Source organism: Callionymus lyra, chromosome 1 (genome assembly GCF_982586985.1).
Source record: "Callionymus lyra chromosome 1, fCalLyr1.hap1.1, whole genome shotgun sequence".
NCBI lineage: Eukaryota > Metazoa > Chordata > Actinopteri > Syngnathiformes > Callionymidae > Callionymus > Callionymus lyra.
Window position 1 is genome coordinate 8,333,970 of NC_141818.1, and position 27,683 is coordinate 8,361,652.

General features: G+C 36.3%; 3 protein-coding genes across 5 annotated transcripts in view; 1 reads left to right on the forward strand and 2 right to left on the reverse strand.

Moving 5' to 3' along the window:
- vps13a (vacuolar protein sorting 13 homolog A) overlaps positions 1-4,506 on the forward strand; it is a 38,361-nt gene extending 33,855 nt beyond the window's left edge. For 2 of the 3 annotated variants that reach the window (XM_087791719.1, XM_087791728.1), the window contains 8 exons: positions 250-413; positions 476-521; positions 671-794; positions 881-995; positions 1,781-1,866; positions 1,941-2,064; positions 3,792-3,866; positions 3,923-4,506. In XM_087791719.1, coding sequence (XP_087647845.1) covers positions 250-413; positions 476-521; positions 671-794; positions 881-995; positions 1,781-1,866; positions 1,941-2,064; positions 3,792-3,866; positions 3,923-3,973 — 785 coding nt within the window. In that variant the 3' untranslated portion in view covers positions 3,974-4,506. Of the gene's footprint in view, positions 1-249; positions 414-475; positions 522-670; positions 795-880; positions 996-1,170; positions 1,369-1,780; positions 1,867-1,940; positions 2,065-3,791; positions 3,867-3,922 lie in introns of those variants that run through there. The other variant, XM_087791737.1, reaches the window with a different exon arrangement.
- A 1,785-nt stretch (positions 4,507-6,291) lies between these two features.
- Positions 6,292-12,598, reverse strand: gna14a (guanine nucleotide binding protein (G protein), alpha 14a). Its single transcript, XM_087791764.1, has 7 exons — positions 12,468-12,598; positions 8,436-8,620; positions 7,165-7,319; positions 6,973-7,101; positions 6,782-6,911; positions 6,562-6,715; positions 6,292-6,482 (listed from the first exon to the last, which is right to left on the reverse strand). The coding sequence occupies exons 1-7, from the start codon at positions 12,586-12,588 to the stop codon at positions 6,292-6,294; spliced, it is 1,065 nt and encodes a 354-aa protein (XP_087647890.1). The 5' UTR covers positions 12,589-12,598.
- A 1,226-nt stretch (positions 12,599-13,824) lies between these two features.
- LOC148087843 (guanine nucleotide-binding protein G(q) subunit alpha) lies at positions 13,825-26,941 on the reverse strand. The gene is made up of 7 exons (XM_087791751.1): positions 26,389-26,941; positions 18,959-19,143; positions 17,457-17,611; positions 16,647-16,775; positions 16,398-16,527; positions 15,962-16,115; positions 13,825-15,174 (listed from the first exon to the last, which is right to left on the reverse strand). Exons 1-7 carry the CDS (start codon positions 26,522-26,524, stop codon positions 14,984-14,986), a joined length of 1,080 nt encoding a protein of 359 aa, XP_087647877.1. The 5' UTR covers positions 26,525-26,941; the 3' UTR covers positions 13,825-14,983.
- Between the last annotated feature and the right edge of the window lie 742 nt (positions 26,942-27,683).

The following is a 27,683-nucleotide window of genomic DNA, read 5'->3' on the forward strand; positions in this document are numbered from 1 at the left end:
CAACAATAAACAGTTGTGAAGTATAAACACTGATTAAAATATTGTTTATTTTATTATATACCCTTACACTAGTGGACATGAAGGAGCGACAGTATCTCTCTTTAATTCATTATTAAAATATGATTTATTTTATTTAATCTCGGAGCAGATTAAGGAATCATTTCTTCTCGCTGAAGAGTCAAGCTAGTGATGAAAGGTTCATTCCACAGCTGGTCTCGGCAGGTAAAAAGTCTTGCCTTTATCTTCCAGGTGGTATAGCGGGAGCGGCCTCCAGGATCACCGGCGCCATGGCGAAGGGCGTGGCCGCCATCACCATGGACGAGGAGTACCAGCAGAAGCGGCGAGAAACCATGAACAAACAGCCCAGCGGCCTGAAGGAAGGCCTCGCCCGAGGAGGGAAAGGACTCGTCTCTGTACGTGTCGAGAACTCTTTGAATCACGAGTCTGGAACTGATGGGCTTTTTTTATTCTTCAGGGGTTCCTCAGTGGAATTACAGGGATCGTCACCAAACCCATAAAAGGTATCTTTTGCTCGCCTGCGAGAAATCTGAATCCTTCACCAACTTTATTTAAACTAATCTATGAACAATTGACAGAAAAAAAATGTGTCTCATGGATTACGTTCCATGCTAGCAACACGGTTCAGTCATTTTAAACATCTGTGTTGCAGGAGCACAAAAGGAGGGAGCAGCGGGATTTTTCAAAGGTGTTGGAAAAGGTCTGGTCGGTGCGGTCGCCAGACCCACGGGAGGAATCATAGACATGGCCAGCAGCACCTTCCAAGGCATCAAGAGGTGAGTACCTTGAGTGGTTTCCCCTCGAAGAATCAAAAACGTTTGTTGGAAGACTGAATAAAACGTCTGTTAAAATGGGTTTCCAGGGCAGCGGAAACTTCCCAGGATATTAGATCTTTGCGTCCACCTCGCTTCATCCACGAGGACGGAGTCATACGACCGTACAAGGAGAGGGAGGGCCTCGGCAGTCAAATGCTTCAGGTATGCAAAACCTACTTTTTCTTTTGTTCCTGCCAGATTTATAATAGAAAGTATGTCTGTCGTAGTTATAGTAATACCTCCAGTCAGTCAACAGCAGATTCCGTGCTTGTCTTCACCGTCAGCTAGAACGTTTGTCTGCATCTGACCCGGACTTTCTCTCTCATCATGTCCACAGAGGTGTTTGGCCCTCAGTCAGAGGAGTAGAAGGGACTCAGAGGATGAGGAGAGCAGCTAGTACTCTAGTACTCACCAGTGTAGAAGTAGAAGCAGAGGCAGAGAGTTAGCTTCGTGGCTACGTCATCATGCTAACTGCTCCTTTTTTATTTTCGTCATTTTTGTTTTGTCTCATTTCAATAAAACCATCCCATGTTCATCTTTGTTTGAAGTCATTTGTTTCTTCATCCCCTCATCGTCTTTGTGTTTCCGGAGCAATAGTTTTGTTTGTCATCGTCTTTGTGTTTCCGGAGCAATAGTTTTGTTTGTCATCGTCTTTGTGTTTCCGGAGCAATAGTTTTGTTTGTCATCGTCTTTGTGTTTCCGGAGCAATAGTTTTGTTTGTCATCGTCTTTGTGTTTCCGGAGCAATAGTTTTGTTTGTCATCGTCTTTGTGTTTCCGGAGCAATAGTTTTGTTTGTCATCGTCTTTGTGTTTCCGGAGCAAAAGTTTTGTTTGTAGATGATCTCAGTGAGTCAACACAGGAAGAATCACAGCTGGTCATCAATCTGTTGTTTTGAAGTCCGAGCTAACGCCGGTCTGTTTAAAATGTTGCGTGCTTCTCCTTGCAGAAGATTGAGAACGGACGCTTTGCTAAGTACCGCTATTTCGCTCACGCTAAAGTCAACGAGTCGGACTTCCTAATGATTACCAAGAGGTCAGTGTTTCTCACAGAGCCCGTCTCGATTCAACGAAAACCAACAAATTCTATGTCATATTTTCTGTCTCTAGAGGAATATTCTTTGTGACAAAAGGGACGTTTGGTCAGCTGACCTGCGAGTGGCAGTATTTGTTTGAAGAGTTCACCAAGGATCCGACCATCGTGGAGGACAGACGCCTGCGCATCGAAGCCAAGGTACGACTCCCTAGTCCAGTATAAACGTTAAGGTTACCTGTGTGCATATATATATATATATACATATATCTACCTGTATATATACATGGTAATATACTTATTTATTATTATATCCCACTATTCATTTGTTATTCTTTGAATTTGATCCACTTCCAGGAGTTTCCCAGAGAAGATACAATTAAATGTTATAAGCTTTAAAAAAAAAAGTATTCTGTAGACGTTTTGTGTTGTATTCAGTATTATGTACACAGTATTTCAGTGCCATCAGAATGTTGTATGGTTGATTTCTACATTTCAAATGTTAAAACTTTTTTATTCAAATGTTAAAACTTTCTTATTCAAATGTTTATTGCATTTAAAAATATATATAATTTTATTCAATTTTTCTTTTTGAAAGGTTGTTTTTTAAAATAAAAAAAAGTTTCCATAGTTTAATTGATAAAAAACAAATATATACAAAAAGACACGGTTTTTATATTTTTATTCCAATACTTGAAAAATTAATGTTTTAATTTCAATATATTTTTATCCAGAGCCTTTTAAACGCAAAATAAAAAAGTCAGTGTAATATTGACAGCAAACATCAACCCGGGCGAAGAGTCACATGATCATCTGTGAGCCACTTGATTGGCTGAAAGTTTGATCTACTAACTCTTTACTCTTTGGGTATTGACTGTTGTCACTATTATACCAACTTTTTATATTGAATTTAAAAGACTACGAAAAAAATATAAAATATATAAAATATAATTTTAAAATATTTTTTTTAGATAATTCGAATTAGAACATCAAACTGTATGTGTTAAAAAGGAAGAAACATTTCGTAACAAATATTTCCTTTAAATAATTACAAAAACGAATTCAAATGATTTAATTAAATTAAATCATTTCTATATTAAAAGAACATTCAATAAACACAAATTCAACCTTTCAAAATTTAAATCATTAGATTTAAATATTCAATAAATAAAAATCCAATATTTTTAATGTGGAAATGTTTTAATAAAAGTAAAAAATAAATATATATATATTTTTTAGAAATGATAAGATTTAAGTATTCAATAAACGGAAATTCAACTTTTTTATATGAAAATCTTTTTAACTTTTATTCAATATAAAAGTTAAAAAGATATTCAACCTTTCAAAATAGAAACAATTATATTTAAGTGTTCAATAAACATAAATTCAACCTTTTAATATAGAAATTATTAGATTTAAATATTCAATAAAAACACAAATTCAATATTTTAATATATAAATTATTAGATTTAAATATGAAATAAAAACGCAAATTCAACCTTTTAATATTGAAATTATTAGATTTAAATATGCAATAAACACACATTCAACCTTTCAAAATAGAAATAGTTATATTTAAGTGTTCAATAAACACAAATTCAATCTTTTAATATAGAAATTTTTAGATTTAAATATTCAATAAAAACACAAATTCAACCTTTATAATATGGAAATTATTGAATAAAAGTATTCTATGAACACAAATACAACCTTATTTTGCTTACTTTCAATATGTAAATGATTACATTTTTGTATTCAATAAAAACAAATTCAACCCTTGCATTCAATCATTAAAGAAAATATTCAGTATATAATAAACACATATACGTGTGTAAAATAAAGATTTTAATTCTTACATTAAAACGTTCTGATGATACTGATCTCCTCGCTGGTGGTCATAATGTAACGGCTCCGTGTGCGACGAACAGGAACGAGTGAAGTCGGTCTTTCATGCCAAAGAGTTCGGGAAGATCATCAACTTCAGGAGTCCAGAGATCGCGAAGGTGAGTGAAGGACCTCCTGCTGACAGAGTCTCCAGCTCACGGGTGTTTTCTTGCAGTGGGTTCTGTCCAAGCTGCAGGACGCCAGGGACACGTTACCCAAATACTGACCCAAGCTACACACCCTCGTGTGCATCAGTGCCTTGTGTGTGTGTGTGTCGGAGGTTTGTACGTCTGCATGCTAACATGTTTACAACACACACACACAAACACACACACACTGGATTTTAAGTTGTTTTTTTTAACGACACTGACGCCGAGAACGTTGAGTCGTGAATGTCCAAGTCTTCACGTGCCTTTTTTTTTTTTTTTTTTTTACTTTCTCTTCGGAGACGTTGGTGCCAGAAGACGCTTGAGCTCAGAGACGCTTGAGCTCAGAGACGCTTGAGCTCAGAGACGCTTGAGCTCAGAGACGCTTGAGCTCAGAGACGCATGCTATTTTTATATTTCCTGTAGAAGAAGAACCGTCATGGCGTCATGTTTTTATACCACGTTTATGCAAGAGAAGAAGAAAACAAGCTGAATAATGTTTACGCTACGATAATAATATATGAATTCTTACTTCTGAGGGAAAAGTTACTAAGAGATGCTGAGAAATGTTGTTTTCACGCTGTGTAAGAAAATAAAATCTTTCTAATGTGAAGCTTTTCTTCTCCATCATTTTTATTCTTTATCTTCCTCCTCCTTTTTTACAGTATGTATCTTCCCTTCATCTTTATGCTCTTCCTCCTCTTATCCTTGTCCTCCTTTTTATTCACATCCTCCCCTCCATCATCATCTTTATCTTCATTCTGGATTTAATCCTCATCCTGTTCTTCTTCTTATCCTCATCATCATCCTCCTCTTCATCCTTCTTATCAGCCCCTCCTCCTCCATTTTCTCTTCTTACCCTTCTCTTCTTCCTCATCCTCATTTTCATCATCCTTCTCCTGCTCTTATCATCATCCTTCTATTCATCCTCATTTTCATCATCCTTCTTTTCCTGCTCTTATTCTCATCATCCTATTCTTATCCTTCTCTTCTTCTTCATCCTCATTTTCATCATCCTTCTGCTCTTAGGGTAGAACTTTATTGATCCCTCAGGAGGTCTCATTCGGGAAATAGTTTTTATTTAGTTTATTCTTATCCTCATCCTCTTTCTCTTATCTTTCTTTCCTTCTATTCATCCTCATTTTCATCCTTCTTCTCCTTCTCTTATCCTCATCCTCCCGTTTATCTTATCCTCATTCTCCTTTTTTTTCCTCATGCTTATTTTCATCATACTCCTCTTTCTCATCTGATCCTTCCCTTTATCGTCACCCTCTTTTTCATCAACCTCATGATCCTTCTCCTCCTTTTCTTCCTCTTCCTCCATTATCTTCAAGCCAAAGTCTGACATATTATATAACTTTCCTTCTTGTTATTGTCAAACCTCTTCAACCTCAAGTCTGAATTAGAGGTGCTGATCCTCATCTAGTGCTCCTATGCCAACGTGTGAACAGGATTGTTTTTGACAACATCTGTGATTAGAATCACGTTCAGGACGAGCACAAAAGAAGTTAAAGAAAAAATATTGTGGCAAATCCAAAGTCGGACCAATTGTGGCCTTTCATGGACTTCCAGGTGGACCATCATCTCTTTGTAGATGTTGTCTCTGAGTCTCACCTGCACTTTCATCTAGAGAAGGTTCATTACACATGTCTTGAGTCAGGACTGTGAATGTGCATCTCTTACTTTTGTGAAGATATCAGGTCACGCATTAAACCATGAATAACCGAATCATACACATGTTTATTAGCAGCATATTATCAATGTAATAATTATATAAAGTAGTTAATAACATCATCTTGTTTAACACGACTATTTCCAACCTCCCAATACTCACTGCACATCACATTTATATCTGATTATCACCAGTAAATAAGGACATATTCGATAATTGATGGTCAATAATAATGTATAATAATCTATAATGGAAGTAGAAGTAGTTCTAGAGTGGAAATGCTACAATAATGTTGACACAAACGGCTAAATACTAAAACCTTCTTCTGTGGGTCAAGTGTTTGTAACTTTGTGCCTGTTTTTATATAAATATTCTTATAAAATAAAATAATAAATAATTCATTTTACCTTTTTGTAGAAAAAACATATGCTGGAAGTCACTTATTATATCTTTATTAAATTGCTCATTTTAAGGGTGAAAAAATATCCGATTTTTTAAGTGGGAATGTGTGAGAAACTAGTTTGTCTTTTAAAAAGAAGTTTGGAAACTTTTGCTATAAATTGAAATTCATCAAACTTTGTCAGTACATTATAATTTACTTAAAAAGTCAATAGAGAAAGAGTTCAATGACATCGTCGGAGAGAAGAGAATAATATTTATTGGATTTATTAGACAAGCTCTGTGGTCAGAAATCATCAGGAGGAACGAGGACGGATCAGACGTCCTTCACACCAGGTTGAACTCCTTCAGGTTCTGTTTCAGGATGGTGTCCTTCACCGCCACGAAGACGAAGCGGATGTTCTCCGTGTCGGTGGCGCAGGTGAAGTGCGGGTACATGGTCTTCTCCTTGTCCGGGTTCTGGTCCTGGTACATCTTGAGGATGAACTCCTGAGCGGCGTTGGTATCCTGACGAGGACCTGCGTCCAGAGACGTGAGATATGTGAACATATACACGGCAGCGAGGCGCGGCCATACAGCCGCGCTCCTGAAGCTCACCTGTGAACTCGGGGAAGTAGTCGGCGACGTGCGAGAACATGATCTTCTCCTGCAGGATGTCGGTCTTGTTGAGGAACAGGATGACAGAGGAGCGCTGGAACCAGGAGTAGGTGATGATGGTCTTGAACAAGGCCATGCTCTCCTCCATCCGGTTCTGAGACCACCAAAGCAGACTCCATGAAACCCCAGAACATTTTTTTTTTCAACTCTGGAGTCTCACCTCGTTGTCGCACTCGGCCAGGACCTGGTCGTACTCGCTCAGGGCCACCAGGAAGATGATGGACGTGACGTTCTCGAAGCAGTGGATCCACTTCCTCCGCTCCGACCTCTGACCTCCCACGTCCACCATCCTGTCGTCAAGGAGACCGACGTCGTTGCAGGTAAACGTCTCGACCCGAGCTCAAAAGTTACCTGAAGATGACGTTCTCCATGTCGAAGGGGTACTCGATGATCCCGGTGGTGGGCACCCGGACTCTCAGGATGTCCTGGAGGTCGGGAAGGTAAGTGGGCAGAGAGATCCGGTCCAGCTCGCTCAGGTAGCTGAGGAGAGCGAGGAGAAGGTGAGAGGAGAAGATGTTGGTCCACGGGGTGTTTCCAACTCACTATTTAGTGGAGTCAGAGAGTTGATACTCGCGACGACGGTCGTAACATTCTTGGATCCCGGCGTCCTGCCATAGGTTTCCAATGGAAACGGCGTGATCTGGGTTCAACTCCTCGATCTTATCAACCTCCACTTCCAGGAGTGAGTTCGCAGGAGCCTGAGAAGATGCAGTTTAAACAAATGTTTCAAAGTATAACAACATTTTTTATAGTTTTGATACGTTTTTGTGTCGCAGTTTTATCAGTATTGTATTGTTTCATTTCAATTTTTGTAACTTTGAATTTTTCTGTTTTTAAGTATTTAATTATTGTAATAATTAAATTTCATTGTTTATTATTATTATTATTTTAATTTAAAATATTTAGTATTTTAAGGATATTTTCAAATAAACAATTGTTATTTTCCACATAGAGTTTCATAATGTAATTAAATAATAACATTAATTAATAAACATCTTTCTAAATTCAAATTGTATTTCCATTCATATACGATTGTTGTAAAAGTGCCACCAGACAATATTTAAAAGGTTAAAAATAGAAATATTGGATTTTGAAAATGTATTTTTCAATTATTAGACATTAGAATGTCACACAACAATATTGTAAAAAATATTTAAATACATTTTTTAACCCTTATGTTATCTCTGGGTCAAACTCCCCCAAAAACTTTTTTTCCAGGCCTTCGGGTCACCTTGACCCAGAGATAAAACACAGGGGTGTCAATCAATTATTTAAAAAAAAAAACCTTCTCATAGACATAGAAATCATGATATAGAAATCCTTTTCACCATAACCAAGCCCACTTTGCTGTGATTAGTGAAACATTGAGGTTTGTCACCACGCGTCATCAAACCTGGAAGTCTCCAACTCCATCGGACTCGTTGTATATACAAAGCGGGGCGTGATTACAGCTGGCTGGAGGATGAGTGAAGCCATTATTACGTCACAATGGACTTTGCTCTTGTAACCTCTCGTTCGCTGAGATTTCAGACGGGGGAGAACTTTATAAAGTTCAAAACATGGTCATGATGAAGGACTTACTGCATCTTGGAGAGGAAGACTTGAACATTTGAAACATGTGAGTGAGTCAGGAGAGTTGGGTTTTTAAAGTAATTGCCTTTTTGGTTTATAGTTCCGTTATTGATCTGACACTACATCACCGGCAGGTGGCGACATTCTCCGCCATTTCATTTATAGGCGATAAATAATACTAATAATAATACACTAACGTTAATGACCATTAAAAACAAATCCAGCAGGAGTCAGAGACGAACCTGGTTCTGAGGATCGGAGAAGTAGACGCCGAGGGTTTCCATGGCTCGGATCATGGTCTGCATGGACGTGTAGATGTTCTGGAAGACCAGTTTGGCGTAACTTCTCTTCTCCTCGTCACTGTAGCCTCCTCCATGGATGATCCTCATCTGTTTGATGAACGTGCTTTTCCCGCTTTCTCCGGTACCTGGACACATGTTATAATAACTCAAATATATACATGTATTTAACACTATAATAACTCAAATATATACATGTATTTAACACTATAATAACTCAAATACATACATGTATTTAACACTATACTAACTCAATATATACATGTATTTAACACTATAATAACTCAAATATATAAATGTATTTAACACTATAATAACTCAAATACATACATGTATTTAACACTATACTAACTCAATATATACATGTATTTAACACTATGATAACTCAAATATAAATATAAATGTATTTAACACTATAATAACTCAATATATACATGTATTTAACACTATAATAACTCAAATATAAATATAAATGTATTTAACACTATAATAACTCAAATATAAATATAAATGTATTTAACACTATAATAACTCACATATATAAATGTATTTAACACTATAATAACTCAAATACATACATGTATTTAACACTATAATAACTCAAATACATACATGTATTTAACACTATGATAACTCGAATATAAATATAAATGTATTTAACACTATAATAACTCAAATATATACATGTATTTAACACTATAATAACTCAAATATATACTGTACATGTATTTAACACTATAATAACTCAAATATATAAATGTATTTAACACTATAATAACTCAAATATAAATATAAATGTATTTAACACTATAATAACTCAAATATATAAATGTATTTAACACTATAATAACTCAAATATATACATGTATTTAACACAATAATAACTCAAATATAAATATAAATGAATTTAACACTATAATAACTCAATATATACATGTATTTAACACTATAATAACTCAAATATAAATATAAATGTATTTAACACTATAATAACTCAAATATATAAATGTATTTAACACTATAATAACTCAAATATATACATGTATTTAACACTATAATAACTCAAATATATACATGTATTTAACACTATAATAACTCAAATATATACTGTACATGTATTTAACACTATAATAACTCAAATATATAAATGTATTTAACACTATAATAACTCAAATATAAATATAAATGTATTTAACACTATAATAACTCAAATATATAAATGTATTTAACACTATAATAACTCAAATATATACATGTATTTAACACAATAATAACTCAAATATAAATATAAATGAATTTAACACTATAATAACTCAATATATACATGTATTTAACACTATAATAACTCAAATATAAATATAAATGTATTTAACACTATAATAACTCAAATATATAAATGTATTTAACACTATAATAACTCAAATATATACATGTATTTAACACTATAATAACTCAAATATATAAATGTATTTAACACTATAATAACTTAAATATATACATGTATTTAACACTATAATAACTCAATATATAAATGTATTTAACACTATAATAACTCAAATATATTCATGTATTTAACACTATAATAACTCAAATATATAAATGTATTTAACACTATAATAACTTAAATATATTCATGTATTTAACACTATAATAACTCAATATATAAATGTATTTAACACTATAATAACTCAAATATATGCATGTATTTAACACTATAATAACTCAAATATATAAATGTATTTAACACTATAATAACTTAAATATATTCATGTATTTAACACTATAATAACTCAATATATAAATGTATTTAACACTATAATAACTCAAATATATGCATGTATTTAACACTATAATAACTCAAATATATAAATGTATTTAACACTATAATAACTTAAATATATTCATGTATTTAACACTATAATAACTCAATATATAAATGTATTTAACACTATAATAACTCAAATATATGCATGTATTTAACACTATAATAACTCAAATATATAAATGTATTTAACACTATAATAACTTAAATATATTCATGTATTTAACACTATAATAACTCAATATATAAATGTATTTAACACTATAATAACTAAAATATATTCATGTATTTAACACGAGCAGTGACGTCATCGGAGGTTAAAGTGTCACAAAAGTAGTAGAAAAACAACCTTCGACCTGATGCTGCGTGTATTTGTTTAACAAATGTTTTCGCAGGTGTTTTGCATCATGAGAACTTCAAGTACGTCTTTAAAACACGAGTTCAGACAAATCTTGTGAATTTGAATGATCTGCGTTTACAAGTCAAGTTTCTTCAAGTCACACGAGAAGAGTTGAGAGTTAATGCAAATGAAACATCTGCATGTCTGCTCTGTCAAACTTAAGTATGTTTCATATATTACTATTTACCCAACATTTATGTCGAGTTTTAATCGTGTATCAAAGCTCTACATACACTAAACCTGTATTTGTAGTTAAATGTCTTGTATTTTAAATAAAACAATCTATGATGGCGCTGAGAAGATAGCTAGCTTCTTCTGCTAGCTAGTTGTTTTTTTAAAAGCTAGTTAGCTAACTTTGTAACACTTAAATAAACAAAGTGAAAGAAAAATAAATGTTATGAGAATAAAGTTTGTATGAATGATTGCTGAGACTCGATTTACTTATTATATAATTATTTGAATTTAGGTATAATTTACCTTCTTTTTTTTTTAGGATTAAAGCATGTAGCTAAGCTAGCATTAGCTCTGCTACCTGTTGTGAATCATTTCTCCTTCGTGTTCACTTCCATTGTCAGTTAATCCATCATAACTTTCTTTTTATTATAAATGATGATGTTCATTTTATAGAATTCTAATAACAAATGGAGTTAACAAATCAAGAAGCTGTGTTACAGTCAATGGTCAAAGAAACCACAGGCAAGTCTAAACATCCATTTAAATAAATAAACATGTTCATACTTTTGTGATGTTTTTCCTAATGTTTTGTTGATCTTTATCTTTCAGCTAAAGACTCCAACTATGACCTAATGGACTCCACAGAGTGATACGCAGGTAAATCATCTCAATCATTCAAATAAATAATAAAAATAAAGTGTTAAAGACTTTCCAGTGATTGATGGATGAAGAATTATTTACTTCAAAGACCATGAGTTTGTAAAAGTCAAAAGATAAAATGCATTTTAAGATTGGTCTAAAGGGAATTTACTATGAGCTGAAACATCAAATTAGTACAATAAACTTAAGTAATATAAAGTTTAAATAAAAACAAAACAAAGGCGATGGACAAAGTTATCATCCTGTAACATCAATAATAAGGAAAATATTACATGAATGTAAGTAAATATTCTGTTCAGCGAAATACATGAATAAAAAGGAAGAAATAATAATAATAATAATAAAGGTTCTTTCTCTGCTCCTTTATTCCTGACCAAAAAAATAAACTTTCACAATTGTGAATGAAGTGTAAGATGGTTTAAAGCATAAATATTTATACCGTAAACCGATGTATTGAAGTTGAGACTGAATATATCGTCTGTATCATATCTACTGTATAATTAAAATATATATTAACTTAATTCTTTTTAAAATACATGGTTATTTATCTCGCAAAGCTTTTCATAAACGAGATGATGCATAACGTTCCTTATATTTAATGGGATAACAATTGAAAAATTATTAATGGGTTTTAGTTATTTTGTTTTCTAAAAATACATCTATATTTTTATCGCAATATTTCAACTTAAATCTTTAGTATTTTTGACTAACTTGAGAAATATTTTCATCAAATAAATTGTTTGACTTGATCACTAACTTAAAATACACTTAATATACTTTAAACTGATGACACCAAAAATAAAATACATTAATGACAACTTTAAAAATTACTATTCAAACATGCTAATACTAAACTATTTAAACTCAGTGTTCTGATTAAAGTAACTTTTAGACATTTTTATTTTTTTTCAACTCTCACCCAGCAGCAGCAGCTTGAGCTCCCGCCGAGAATCCTTCTTATCTTTCCGGAGCTGCTTCTCGATCTCCTCGTTGATCCTCTGGTTCTCTCGGTCGTCCCCGGACAGGCAGCATCCCGCCATCGTCCACCTGGATCCAGCTGTCACTCTGACCGGTCGCGCTCGTCTAAAGGTCGAGTCCAGACGACTTCTAGACAACGTAAGTGGAGGAGAAACATTTGGAAGTTGTTGAAGCGTCGGGTCGGACGGGAGGAGCTCGTTTGCAAACTCTAAGTAAATCACAGGAAACCTGCTGCGAGAATGTGATGAAGGAGCATCAGTGGTGATAAGAAATCGATTTATTCGATTTAAAGGAGAATTAAAGGTTATTTGAAAGAAGAACTCAGCTTGGGTGTTTTTTAGTGAAGAGATTTATTATTAAAAAAAACTCTTTTAGTATGTGTGCCATCAGAATATGAATTTTTAACACTGAATTTTCTCAGCGTCAAAATCAGACCCGGATGTTAACACTGCATTTTTTTTTTCACATCAAATTTCTGACACTGAATTGTTTAAGATTCAATCTCAATTCTCGTTCAATTTTTATTCATCAATAAAATTGTATTCATTTAATTTTTTATTTAATCTTTATACATTTTTTTTTAATTTAAATATTTACACTGAATATTTTATCACAAGGGATTTTTTTTACGCAGTGAATTTTACACTGAATTTATCCATGCATTGAAAAAAAAAAGAAACAAGATTTGAGCTTGAAATTGTATGTTTTTTCAAGTTGAAAGGTTGGTTTTGATGCTGCTATAATTGAATGTTAGAAACAAATATTCTAAGTCCAAAGGCACACATTTACTTCCATACTTTAGCTACTAGTATTGGTTCTTTAAAGAAAAACTTCTGGTTTGACTCAAAATCTACATTTATGTACTGTATGCTCTTACCCTAAGTAGCTGGGACAGGTTCCACAAAATCAATAGATAAACAAAGTTAAACAACAAGTTAGCAAGTACTTAGCCTTATAAAAAAAACAAACAGTTAAGGCTACATTTCCTCTTCTATCATGTAAGATAACACTTCACCACACAGATTTAAATTCTTATTTTTAATGTCACACCAGTGTTTCTCGCCCAGGGATGAAGAGAAAACATAGAGCTACTAGTCTAATGAAACTTGAAAATGAAAATTAACTTGGAAATAAAACCATTTATTGAAAAGGTAAATTGATTAAATGTATTAGTCCGTATAGTTTGATAAATAACAATAAATAATATAGTGTGAGTGATCAATTCTAGTAATGGTTAACTGATTCGGTGAGTTCAATTGAAGTCAATATTGTCTTTATGAAAAAAAGAAAGAAACAAATTTGTAAATAACATTTTTTTCTTTGAAAATGAATTAGCCATTAGACATACAATACAATGACATAGATACATATTGTTGATTCTGCACATTCAATCTGCCCAAAAAAAAAGAGTCATGATTACAAAGTTAACAAAGATGCTGCCGTACATAGAGTGAGAGACGTATGTACAATGATTATATTCGTAAATTGCACGATGCCTCGATAAATGTAAAAGTACAGGCTTAATACTTAAACATTACTCTGAGAATCTGGTGGAGAAGAAGAGCTTCACTTTGGTACGACTCAACATCGACACGTTGTTTTTTTCTCCTCAACCTCTGGCATGACTTGGAGCCAGATTAGATTCTTGAAGAACAACAGTCGAGGCAGCCGGGCTGTGATTGGACGATTCTGGTGACGCGATGGACGGAGCGTCTCGGTCCTGGTCTCTCTCTGGTGCATAGGGAGGCGAATACACATCGAATACTTCGCTCTGTTCTTACCAAGTTTCATTCAAGCGTCAAAACAGCACGACATTTTTTTTTACGCGTTTGGCAAAATATACAGATTACCATAGTGAAGATGCTAAAGTGGCGCAGTCGACATACATCAATACCTTCAGTGTCTAAAGGTCTAGTATCTCTGATGGCAATTTTATAACTTGACCGTTTCCTTGTTTGTTTTTCATCGACAAGATGCTGATTGAAATGATTGGGGGAAGAAAAAAGAAAAAAGAATCAAGTAAACCTGCTAATGAAGGCATCGTTCAATTGTGATGTCATTTCCTGTCGGACAGGGAGGCGTGGCACTCGGAAGCTTCAACCACATGAAGTTGGAAACGCGGAGGAATAAAAACCTTCATCAGTCCGATGTCAAACAAGGTCCTGAACCCCAAAAACACAAAGTCTTTTCCATCTTTTCGCTCCGAAAGAAGAACAGAAATTCACAATTGGCAAAGTCTTAAAAATGAGGATCGCCGCTGTACACGTCCAGGAGAGAGCGCCCCCTGCCCGCCCCCCTTCACCTCCGACCCCTCGACATCTTCTTAAATAGCAAGAACACATTTACTCACCTCTTGGGGGAGCAAGAGGTCGGACAAATGGCAAATAAATTAATATCATATAACCATTCTTTTTTTTTTTATATGGATTTTCTTTTCCCAGAACCGGCTGCGAACAGTCACACCAGGTTGTACTCCTTCAGGTTGAGCTGCAGGATGGTGTCCTTGACGGCGGCGAAGACGAAGCGGATGTTCTCCGTGTCGGTGGCACAGGTGAAGTGAGAGTAGATGATCTTGTCGCTGTCCGGGTTCAGGTCCACGAACATCTTGAGGATGAACTCTCGGCCGGCCTGAGCGTCCCGCTGAGGACCTGCGGACCGGAGGACGACACGGTTGGTGAGCAGAGCTCAGCGATGGCAAAGCTCTTGAGACAACATGTAGACTATCGTAGGAGAGCATTAGCTACTTCCTGCTAGTATTATTTTAAGTATTATTTTTTTCTTTTCAGATCAAAGCAACATTTCTAAAATGTCTAGGTGGTTAGCTTTGAACACTGTACTAGAGCTGTGTGTTCGCAAGAATCTGTTGATACGATACGCATCACGATACATGAGTAATGATACAATATATTGCGATACTTTGGGAAAAAAACATAATTTTAGTATTTTCGAGTACTTGACTTTGGTGTTTAACTTAATTAACAGACCACTTGACTCTTGAAGAAGTCATAATAGCTTTAATCTGTTTTGAAACCAAAATGTGTCCAAACATCTGCTGGAGTCAACTGTATCCTCTCGTCCTCAGTCATAGAAGAAATCTTGCAAGATTTTATTCCTTCTTTATCTGCAGTGGACTAAGTGCTGCCATCTAGTGGCGGAAGTTTAATTGAAATACAAAAATGAACAAATACTTTGAATATTTGAATTTCAATTGTAAAATCGAATTATCTTATACACACTTAATTGAAATATAAACCATGAAGCAACTATGATAAAAAAATCAAATTTGATTTTGAAGGCAAAATAAAATAAAGAAAATGATTAATAAAGTGTTTTAATCTATATAGTGCAGTTGAATAACAGTAATAATACAGTATCATGGAAAAATATATACAGTGATATTTAAGTGCATCAATACTTTTTGCATCTTCAACTCACCATCATACTCGGGAAAGTAATCGACCAGATGAGAATACATGATCTTCTCCTCCAGCAGGTCCTTCTTGTTGAGGAACAAAATGACCGAAGAGTTTTGGAACCAGGGATAAGTGATTATGGTCCTGAACAGAGCTTTACTCTCTTCCATCCGGTTCTGCAGGGACAAGAATAAGTACAAGTCTTAGATTTTCAACACTTTCTGCTTTAATTAACACAATTACTGTATTCTTCTAGATATTTTACAGGCCAATATATGAAGTGACTCGTTACCAGATTTCCTTTTATAATTGCTGCTCTTCTTCCTCGACCTACACCGGGATCTACACCGGGTCGTCTTCCGAGGCAAGTCGTTTCCAGACGCAAGATATTTAGCTTGTGACGCGTCCGGCAAAGTTTTTTAATATCCAACAAACTCGGATAAACGTCAGTCCTTTACCTCATTGTCAGACTCCACCAACACTTGGTCGTACTCGCTCAGAGCCACCAGGAACATGATAGATGTGACGTTCTCGAAGCAGTGGATCCACTTCCTCCTCTCTGACCTCTGACCTCCAACATCCACCATTCTGAAGAGAGAGTCAGAATTTGACACTTACAGACAGAAATTAACTAAATATCAACCCGTTATTGACAATAATGACTTCTATACCGAGAAAACAAATCATTTAATGGCAGGTTTATTTACCTGAAAATGACACTCTGAAGGTCAAATGGATATTCAATGATGCCGGTGGTTGGGACTCGAACCCTTAACACGTCCTGCTGCGTGGGAAGATACGATGTTTGGGAAATCCTATCCAATGCATTCAGATAACTGTGGAGACAAAGTTCGTTTGGTTAACATGGTGTTATATGGTCAGCCATGACATCTGCCCCTTGACTGTACTGAAGCAGCCACTGTGGGGTTAAGGTACAACTTATACATTGATTTTGTCCTTTGAAAAAAATGTATTACAAGTATTTTATAACTTAGTGTAACTCGGTCCTCAGTTCCTTGTCGTCGAAGTGGTATTTTTGCACGTCTTTGTTTTGAAATGTTAATTTTTTAAATCAGTATAGCTTGACCCTGAAATTAAATGGAAAATAAATAAAAAACATTTTTTTATTAGACACAATCATTAATACAAATATTTCATTCAGAGTTTTCCTATAACATTTTTTTTCTCCTTTTTTAAAATGTCAAGGATTTTTTTTAATGCATCTTTAACTTTATAAATCATCAAACAAAACTATCTCGGTAGCAAATAGGAGATTCATTAGTATTTGCTTTGTAACACAGTAGACAAACGTACCAAATAACCAAGTAAGGTTTTGTTTCCCCTCATTGTTAATTTGTCATAAAAACAATTCTCGATATTGGCCAGCAGGGGGAGGTAGTGCACACCCTCAGCCCATCTTAAGTAATTCCAAACGATGTAAACTTGTTCCTTGTGGATCAAACATCCAGTTATAGAAACAGAACCTTCGTCTTCAATAAGAAAAAGCTTTGACTCACTATTTGGTGGAGTCGGAGAGCTGGTACTCTCTCCTCCGGTCGTACGACTCCTGGATGCCCGGGTCGTTCCATAAGCTCTTGATCGCGTCGACGTATGGATTCTCCAGCATGTAGACCTTCTCCACGTCCACTTCTCGCACAATATTGGCGTTTCCCTGGAGGAGGACGACAAGTGTTAGACTCTTGGACAGATGCTGGAGTCGTATTGATTTTTCAAAATATAACAAATAATGGAAAACAGGAGATATTGGTTTGGATAAATTGAAAGATTGACCTGAAAACCAGCTTTTTAATAGCCTGTGGCTCCTCTTAGACCAAAGACCTACGCGTTTTAATTGGAAACCATCATCTAGTTTCTCAAGAAGTACATTACCCTGCTGTGGCGACTTGCTGGAAGTAATAGTGTTGGATTAATTGCATTATTCTGGTCCACAAATGTCTTCTAAACATCCGCTGATGACTGAATCTTCCTGTCGGTTCGGGTTAAGTGGTCTTTGAAAACTTTTATTTCTACTTTAATGTTGAAAAAAATACTTGTTATGGTTGTTTGTTTGGAGAGGAAACAGGAAATGAGTCCAGTAGAAATGGCACATAAAATCCATGTCTGATCAACGCGAGGAAATGGATGTGGTCAATGCATGAATGGCATCATATGAACTCCCACAATCCCTTTGAAAGCCTTTTTCAGAACTGAGCCCGAGGTTTGAGGCGTAGATAGCGGTAATCTTCTTTGAGTCGCAGAGTTGAGCTAAAGATACTTTTTAATGTATTCGCTCCAGTAAGTTTCTCTACCATCCAGACTTTTCCTCAAGATCTTACATTCTTATTAAAGACATCGTTTGAGTCCATGACGGATTCATCAACGATTTTTACTTCAATTACTTTCTTTATTATTGAGCGTCTGTTCTTTGAGCGTGTGCTCTTTGTTTGTTTTGATGCTCTACTGCACATGTTTTTCAAACTTAACCAAACCTGGACAGAGCCAAGGTCACAAGACGGTTGGTTTAAATTCACAGTAGATTAATGTCTATTTTGATATGGTTACCTACAAAAATGACAGTGATTTTTGGCTCAAGAACGAGATTGTGAATGAGAGTAAAACTGAGGCTGCAATAAATAAATTAGATGTATTTTTAATGGAAGACAAACAAAGATAAAATCAGGATAAAGTGAGACCCCAAGAAAGACAACTTCGTAATCACACTTCCTGTTTAGTAAATATACATTTTATTGGCGCACGACTAGCACGACTAAAAGACTTCTGCCCCTTGTGCTCATTAAGTTTTTCTGCCTCTGATCTACTGTGTATATGCGAGTTAAAATATCCACCCCAGCATGAGAGGAGGCTAGGATGTGCAGGAAAGGAACAAAAAGACAGGAAATGATAGTGAAGAAGCTGCTCCGTGTTAGATAAGCAGCTTTCTTCAAACACACAAAAGCACTCGGATCGTGACCTTATTTGACTCGATGTGGACGAGGGAGGAGAGAGAACGCCGCGTTACCTTGTTGTGTTCGTACTTGTAGGGGATCCTCAGCGTCTCCATGGCTCGGATCATGGACTGCATGGAAGTGTAGATGTTCTGGTAGACCAGCTTGGTGAAGCCTCGCTTGTCCTCGTCGGAGTAACCGGTGCCGTGGATGATCCTCATCTGTTTGATGAAGGTGCTTTTCCCGCTCTCGCCAGTTCCTGCCGCGACACAGTAGAAAGCTTCATGACGTCGTCCGTACATCGACATCAGTCAACATAGTGTTGCTCTTATTTTGGAACAAAGGCTTTAGTGTGGTGGTGAAACAAATGTGTTACTTTGTAGACATACAATACAATATATTGTGATACTGGAGGACGAGAAAGAATTTAATTATCATAGTCAACACACAATGAAGAAAACAACAGATCTTTAAGTATTACATAGGAGGAGAAATACAAGCATTTGCAGGATTTTTTTTTTATAATATAAATTAAAAATAAGTCAAGGTTTTTGACCACCATGAAGATTTGTATATTGATGATTTAAAAAATTATACAGTGCTGTTAAACATCGATACTATATCATGAACACTGCAATATTTGAGTGTATCAACATTTTCTTACACCCCCTTTTCTTTGTACCGTCATTATAGTTTTTACGATATTGGAAATGTATCCATTCAAATACATATATAGTATATAAATTAAACTTTCATGAATGTTAAGTTTACTAGGCTTAATGAGAAAGATTGTGTCACAGACTTAAAGATTTCTGTTCATGGATCACCCCCCCCTCCCCCTTTTACAGCAAATAAAAATGTCAAGCACGACTTCATAAAACCAAATATAATAAATAATAATAAAACAACGACCGTATGATTGGTTTCCATATTTTGTCGTCAACTTTGTTTTCAGAGTCAAATTAGATTATAAGCAGGTTTGAAGCATGTCCGACTTTTTGGTTAATGTTGTTGTTGTTGCCCAGGAGGGGTTTGTATTGGCAAGATATGGCGATACGATACACATCACGATACAAGGGTGATACATTAGTAGTATTGGCGAGTACTTGACTCTGGTGTTGCAGAATGTATAGACTGCATGCCTCTTGATGAAGTCGTAACTGCTATTGTTGGTTTTGAAACCAAAATGTGCCCAAACATCACTGTATCCTCTCGTCCTCAGTCATCAAAGGGTTTTCATTTTGCCACATTATTTCACACAAAAATAAATAAAATAAGCAAATATTTTCACGTTTATTGTAAATTTTGGAAGAAAAATACATTTAGTTATTCATACACAATTTATTGAAATATTAATCTGTAGAGAACTATGAAACTACAAAAATGTAATACAACTTTAAGCTAACAAAAAGTGAAAAAGAAATATGGGGTGTGTCCCAAATCACGCACTTGCTATTTTTTTTTAATATTCTGAGTTCACAAGTAAGTAAGTAAGTAATATTTATTTATATAGCGCTTTTCGAGACCAGGGTCACAAAGCGCTTAAACAATCAAAACAATACTCAAAAAAGTACATACTTTAAAGATCAAGATAATACTGTGCGTCCCAATGAGCAGCGTGTGAAAATGTAGTGCGTTGTGAGCACTCAAACGGCCAGTGTGGAGAGATGGACACTTTCCACCTACCACGGCTGCCATCTTAGTGACGTAGATGATGCTAAACGGTAGCTATGTCACGGATGACGTGTCAAGTTTTGGCCTTAGTGTTCCAACAGCCGGTTGCAAACAGCGTTAAAAAGTAGTAGAAGAAGCTGTCGAGTCATTTCCAGTAAGTATGTAGCGGCGAGGCTTGATTTGAGACAGTACTACAGTGTCGAAAATGTTGGCAAGTACGTACACTAACACTACAGTGCACTTGGAGAAGTGCGCGATTTGAGACACAGCCCTATGCAGTGCTATAGAGTATCGATACAGTATCGTTGAAAAATATCATGATACATAAAACTCTTTTGCCCCTGGAGTAAACTGACGTATCTGAGCACGAATACAAAAGTTTCATGAAGTTGGTTTCAACAGTTTGATGATCACTAGTAACGACAAGAGACGACCTTGGCACAGGTAAATGCTCTGGTAGCACTTTCCCGATCTTTGCAATTCTTGAGAACAGAAACTTAGACGAGTAGTTAATGAGTAGTTAGTCTCCATGTCCACGGTCACACCATGATGACAGTGTAATGCAAGTCCACCAATGGATGTGGACGAGATGCATGGAAATAGACGGCGTTTAAAGTTTCTCTGCTGAGTCGAGGGTGAAGTTCCTCTGAGTCATGGAGGCTCTTGGCAGCGACTGAAGGCTTCATCTCCAAACTAACGCTATTACTGTGTGGGTGCGTATCTTTTAACATGTCAGCAGCTCAGGCGAGCGTGGAAACTTCCTGTCTGACATGCAGTCCAGCCGTCTGGATAAGAAACGCCTGCCTCCATAATAGACGGCGGAGTTTCAAGGCAAATTAGAGTTCGGGAAAATACCGTCCAAACTTTCTTCCAAGAGGAGAATTGTTTGTGTTTGAAGTTGGTTGGTTTAGTTTCCCGGAATAGGGCCGGAGTTAAAGACGTAAACAACTAACTTAAATAAAGCACGGTTGCGTTCTGTAATTAGTACTCGTAGTAAACACATTCAATGAGCTTGTTGTTGTTGTTACATCTTTTGTCTTTTGGCATTTCCCACGACAGGTCGGCCTCTTCCAACATTACCAACCATCGTATTCCCTTTTGTGTTGTTTGGATTTTGCTATCATTTATAGTTTTTTAATCCAGCATTGGGGAGTTTTTTTTTTTAATCTGAAAATTTAATTTGGAGTTATTTTCAAAGTAACAGTGGAACAATATTGATATTTTATGAAGGCAATATATAATACACACAAGGGTGGTAACTAGAAAACATCGATATGGTAGTACTCGTTTTTTGTTTTCTCTATCAATTAACATACTAATATTCAGGCCGTTTTCATTTTTGTTGCCATTCCAATTCCAACCGCTTGATGGAAGCTTAAGAAACAGTGACGAATGAGATCACAGCGATGACTGAGGATGAGAGGATACAGCTGAGGTTTGGATATATTTTGGTTTCGCAACAAATGAAAGCAGTTACAACTTCGTCAAGAGTCATGTGGTCTGTAAATTCTGCAACACCAGAGTCAAGTACTCGACAATACTACAAATACATCCTGGTTACCACAGTATGAAAATACTCCCAACTTTGCCTATCTATCGTGATACGCATTGTATCACAAGATTCTTGCCACTACACACACCTAATATAGCCGCACTATCCAAGTCCAAAGGCCATCGGAACATTTATATTGTTATTGTGTAACACAGGTATGTCCAAAGTCTGGCTTTGGGCCCTTTATCAGATTAAATATGGACAAGTCTTTTCCACAAGATTCATTATTGGGAGATAGATAGATAGATAGATAGATAGATAGATATATTCTGACCCAGTCAATCTGAGTATTTGTATGTGACAAGGTATGTTGACATACTATGAGGTCAATTCCAAAAGTAACTATCACAATGTAGTCACGTTTAAAATGAGGCTGAGATATAGTTTTGGTATATTTTGTGGAAAAAGACACAGACTGATCAATTTTGCTTTAATAAGCCTAATTTTATTTCTAAAATATTGAGTCTGGTAATAATGTCCTGTTTCCAAAGCAAACGATGCCAATTCCTCCTAAATTCATTCAGACGGCAGCCGCCGACAGTTGCCACCGGCAACGGCTGAAACCGAACACTGAACATTCTGAGGAATCAAAGAAAGAAAAACTGCAGCCCCCCGACATTTAATGAAGCGAGAGATTTTAAACTTCCTTCAAACGAGGGGATCGACTTCAGGGCAGAGCAGACGAGCTCCATTGTTTTCGCTGCTTAAAAACTAAACAGCGTAAGCCTTTAGAAAAATACTTTCTTGGCTTTGGTTCGACTCCCTGGCAGGAGCCGAGGCCCCGAGCCAGCAACCCGTCAGGGAGAACCCAGACCAGAGACGTGAACCCACGAGATTGCGCAGTCAGCACTTTTCCGAAAGCAGATTTCGCCTCCTTGCAGAGTTTTTAGTTCCACTTGTGAGGAAACGAAGCAGTTTTTCTTTAACGAAAACTCTTCACTTGTGAGACCAAGTTTGCCTTTCATCAGGAATTGGAAAAAAATAAAACTTTTTCATTTGCTTCCTGTCTTTAATAAAGCTGTGTTTTCGTTAACAGCTTGTTAAAAGTTAGTGTGGACTTTGTTCTCCTCGACCAAACACCACATCATACACTGACACTCCCATTAACCAGAGGAAGATAAGACCTCAGGAGAAGCAGTCGAACATCACTAGAGGGTTTTTTGCCGGTTTACAAGCCGGGATCACAGGAAAAGCCGAGAAGGATTTAAAAATAAAAACAGATGAGGATCTTTCTATTTGATTCCACATTATAAAAAAAAAAACTGACGAGAAAACCTAGTGCTAGTCTTGTCAAACGGCATCTTAAATGACAAACCGGGGCGTCAAACTGGTCCAGAAAAGGGCCGAGATGGTGCAGGTTTTTGTTCCAACCAGTCAAGCCCACATGAGTTAACCAATCAGGTGTCGGCTTAAACAAGCAACACGGGCTGACAATCAATTGATTACTGTATCCAGACACTTGATTGGTTTAACTATATGTACTTGACGGGTTGGATCTAAAACCTGCACCGTCTCGGCCCTTTTCTGGACCAGTTTGACACCTGTGCGGGCCGGGTTTAGAACATAAGTTATTAAGATTATTCTTAACAATTCTACTTAATATTTGTGGAGTTCACTTATCGTGACATTCTTCAAAGTAAATAGTAAATCATTTAATAATCGGGTAAAACATCCTTAAATCTTCCCAATATGACTAAAAAACAAATAGTTAGAACTTTTAAGTGATATTTGAAAGGTTTAAACCCAAATGTGGAAATAATAAAAGCGATATCAATTGTTTCTGGTTGTTAAAAATCCATCTAATCGTGTCATGAAAGTTCTCATCCGGATGCGTTTAACTAGACCGCAGTAGTTTTCGGACTCATATCTGCGGACATGCATTTCCTCTGATCCATCAACTCCTCGAGTCACATCCTCCCTCTCATCATATCACAGGCTTTTAGCAGAATATTCAACCCGTCTTCTGACTAATGCTTCTCCACAGATGTGCGAGCCACTTTCACAGTTCGCCGCCGAACAAAGTCACAAGTACGCACATCCATGCCATTCATTTAAATTTAAAAAAAAAAGTGACAGCTGCATCCTTCCAGAGGCAGAAATCATTAGAAATTCTCACCATCTGCGGCTTAAATGAATCAACATCTTCAGGTGCCAAACATGAGTCACAACCAGTGGATCCTCAAGTGGCCCAAGAATCAAACGTCTACAGTTTGAACAGTTGAACTACAGACCGAAGCACGCCTCGACCGAGTTGTGAGCGTATGAAACTTCTGCTGATTCATCTGCCTCAGAAGCCGCAAACCCCAAGTCGGGCGCCTGAATTATATCATTTCGTTGGCCTCTAATTGCAGTTTAAAAAAAAAAGTGTCAAGTTTCTTTATGTAGGACTGTTTGCATTTCGAGTTGACGTTTGACCAAAACTCTTCATGGGGTTTTTGTCAGCCAGTGGGAACAGAACCAGGGAAAATACAGACATGTTTGCGGTAGTACTTGGGGGAGTACTACCTGGACTATACAATACTCAAAAGAAATACTATGGAACGATCTTCCCCTCTCTATGTGTTTGATGATCTACTCACTCCTTCAAGAAACATCTTAAGACACTTTTTATACTTGCGGGCTTTACCTTGATTTTCTGGAACTCCTGTGTTGTTCTCAGTGTTTTCTTGATCGTTAAAGTATATATTTTATTGAATATTGTTTTGATTGTTTAAGTGCTTTGTGACCCTGGTCTGGAAAAGCGCTATACAAATAAAATAAAAATAGTTTCTTAATGACTTACTACTGGAGAGACTTTTGTCAATAATGTCATTGTGGCTTAGAGTCTACTGCGGTCATACTTTGAATAAAAATGTACATTTATTCAAAGTATGACCGCAAAAATGTAAATTTTAGATCATTTTCCTCACGATAACCAACGTTCGGTTCCACGCATTCACACCGATTTCCTCCCACGGTCCAAAGACATATTGATGTTCTTAATCTTTTAAAAGTAGCAAGGATAGAGAAAATGTATTTCGCTACATTGAAGCAAGTATTTTTTGGTTAAAATCTTCTTTCAACTTTTGCGTTTATCGCTTCACAAGTAAATGATAAAATACTCCTTCAACAAGTGAAACTTTTGAGCTGCATGTAAAGCTGCAACATTTGTAAAAAAAACTTCCAATTCAAGGTAAACAACATCCGATTGAGCAGCAACAAGATAACGACGCAACAAAGAAGATAAGGTTGTGTTACTGATCTGATGAAGTCAGTGATTCTAAACTAGTATTTGTGATCAATCTTTATGGTTCATTCGATGAAACAGTCAATGTCGCAGTCATTTCGTGAGCTCTCGGTGAAAGTAAATAAGTATTTCTTAGGATCAAAGCTATTGATCCAAGTTTTGGAAATGACCAAATGCTTGTTTCAATAAATTAAATCTACACTTTTTAGCCATTTTTATTGGAATAATTTTCCTTATGTCTAAACAGTAGCACTGAGACGACTCCCTTCTTATTTCTTTTAAAAGGCCCCTCATTTTATTAATTTATTTTTATGCATTTATTTATATTTATTTTACTCTTTCATTGTTATCTATACTGTCAACACCACAAAAAAAACATGTGTTGTGTTTAGAGTATTGAAAAAAAATGTGATTCTGACTTTAAACTTACAAAAACACATCCAAAAATTCTAGTTTAAATAACCTGATTATTAAACAATTCCCAATTATATAGTTTAAAATTGTACGTGTCATTACATAAAATAACATTATGAGGACGTATGTTTTGGTGATTTTTGAAAGTTGATCATACAAGTAAAAGTAAAATAATAGAGTATTTTAGTACAATGACCAGAACCTTCTACAGATCTCAGTCATTGAATCATAAATCTTTGTAACTTAACAAGCGTTACTGTTGTTTGTCGTCGAGCCTTGAATCTGGATCAGTCTTTGGATTCATCTGCCAATATCTAAGTGTATCAGTTGGATTGTGATCCACTAAAAACACTTCAAGTCAGAGGTAATAACCACTGATATACTACATTATTTAAAAACTAGAAACAACATTAGAGTCAAGAGAGACAATTCTGTTCCTGGTCCTGCTGGACTTTGGCCCCTCCAGGGCCTTCATGACATGTGTGTATGTGATCCATGTTTCCTGGACACTAAACCAGGTGCGGAAAGAAAACAAAAATCTCTGCCTTGGACTCCCCGATAGAACCCCCCCGCCCCCCCCCCAAAAAAGGTGGGACGACACCCCCTTTATCTCCCCTCTCTCCCCCCTCCAGGCTCACCGAGCAGCAGCAGCTTGAGCTCCCGGCGCGAGTCCCTCTTGTCTCGGCGCAGCTGCCTCTCGATCTCGTCGTTGATCCTCCTCGCTTCCTTCGCCTCCTCGCTGAGGCAACACGCCATGATGGACTCCAGGGTCATGTCCTCTTAGAATCCCTCACACTTTCTTCACCCCCCTGTGGACCCTCACCGCCGCGGAGGCCCGTGGATGCTAAACAACCTCATTCCAACCCGCAGGAAAAAAATGGGAAAAAATTCGAACCCACGACCCTTTAAAAAAAACGTTTAAATCCCAGCAGATCCTTCTAAGACATCCTGGATCTCACGAGGCGCGTGTTTTCCTCTGGATCCCCGGGCGTGGTGGAGGCGGAATATGGCGGACTTTCACACGGTTGCGCGCTGGGGGGGCGAGGCGTCCACGCCGGAGCCACGAGAGAAGAACATCCCGCGTGTGCGTCCACGAGGAAGAGAGGGAGAGGGTGTGTGCGCGTGAATGGTGTCGTCGCGCCGAAGTCTTGTCCTCCCGTGTTTTTATGAGCGAGGAAACATCCACTCCTCCGCGGGCTGCGATGACGTCACACCCGGGGTGGGTGGGTGGGTGGGTGGGGGGGGGGAGTGTCACGTCACAGCCCGTGGAACACAGAAACATGAATGGGGCGATGACGTCATAGTCAAGAGATGATTTTTTTTTTAGTTTATTTTCAAGATAGACGCACGCAAGAAAGATCGAACCCACGGGTGTTACTCACTGGTCCCTTGTTGTGGAACCACTTTTAAAAACACAACTAAAAAAGCTCATGTAGATGTTATCAATTAATATTGTGACCCGGATGTAACTTTTCATAAAGCAAACTGACAATAGAGGCACTTTATTTCAAATAGAATGCAACAATTATCTTTCATTCTTTAGCATCATTTTTGCTGTAACCCTTGTGTTATCTCTGGGTCGAAAACAAACGTCTTTTTGGTGTCCCTTGAAAAATATAAAATAAAAATATAACGTATTTATTCTATTTATAACATATTAGGTTAGTTTAGGTAGAACTTTAATGATCCCTCAGAAGGTCTCCTTCGGGAAAAACACAGCAATACAATTATTCATAAAAGTAAAAGTAAAAAATAAAAATAAGAACAAGAACAAAGAGAAATAAAGAGAAAGAACAAGGTGATGCAATCTAAGTCTAAAGATAAAGATATTATGTTATAAGATTTATAACATATTAGCACTATTGTTTACTTATTTAATAATAATAATAATAATAATAATCTCTATTTATTTGTATTTATACTTTGTATACAT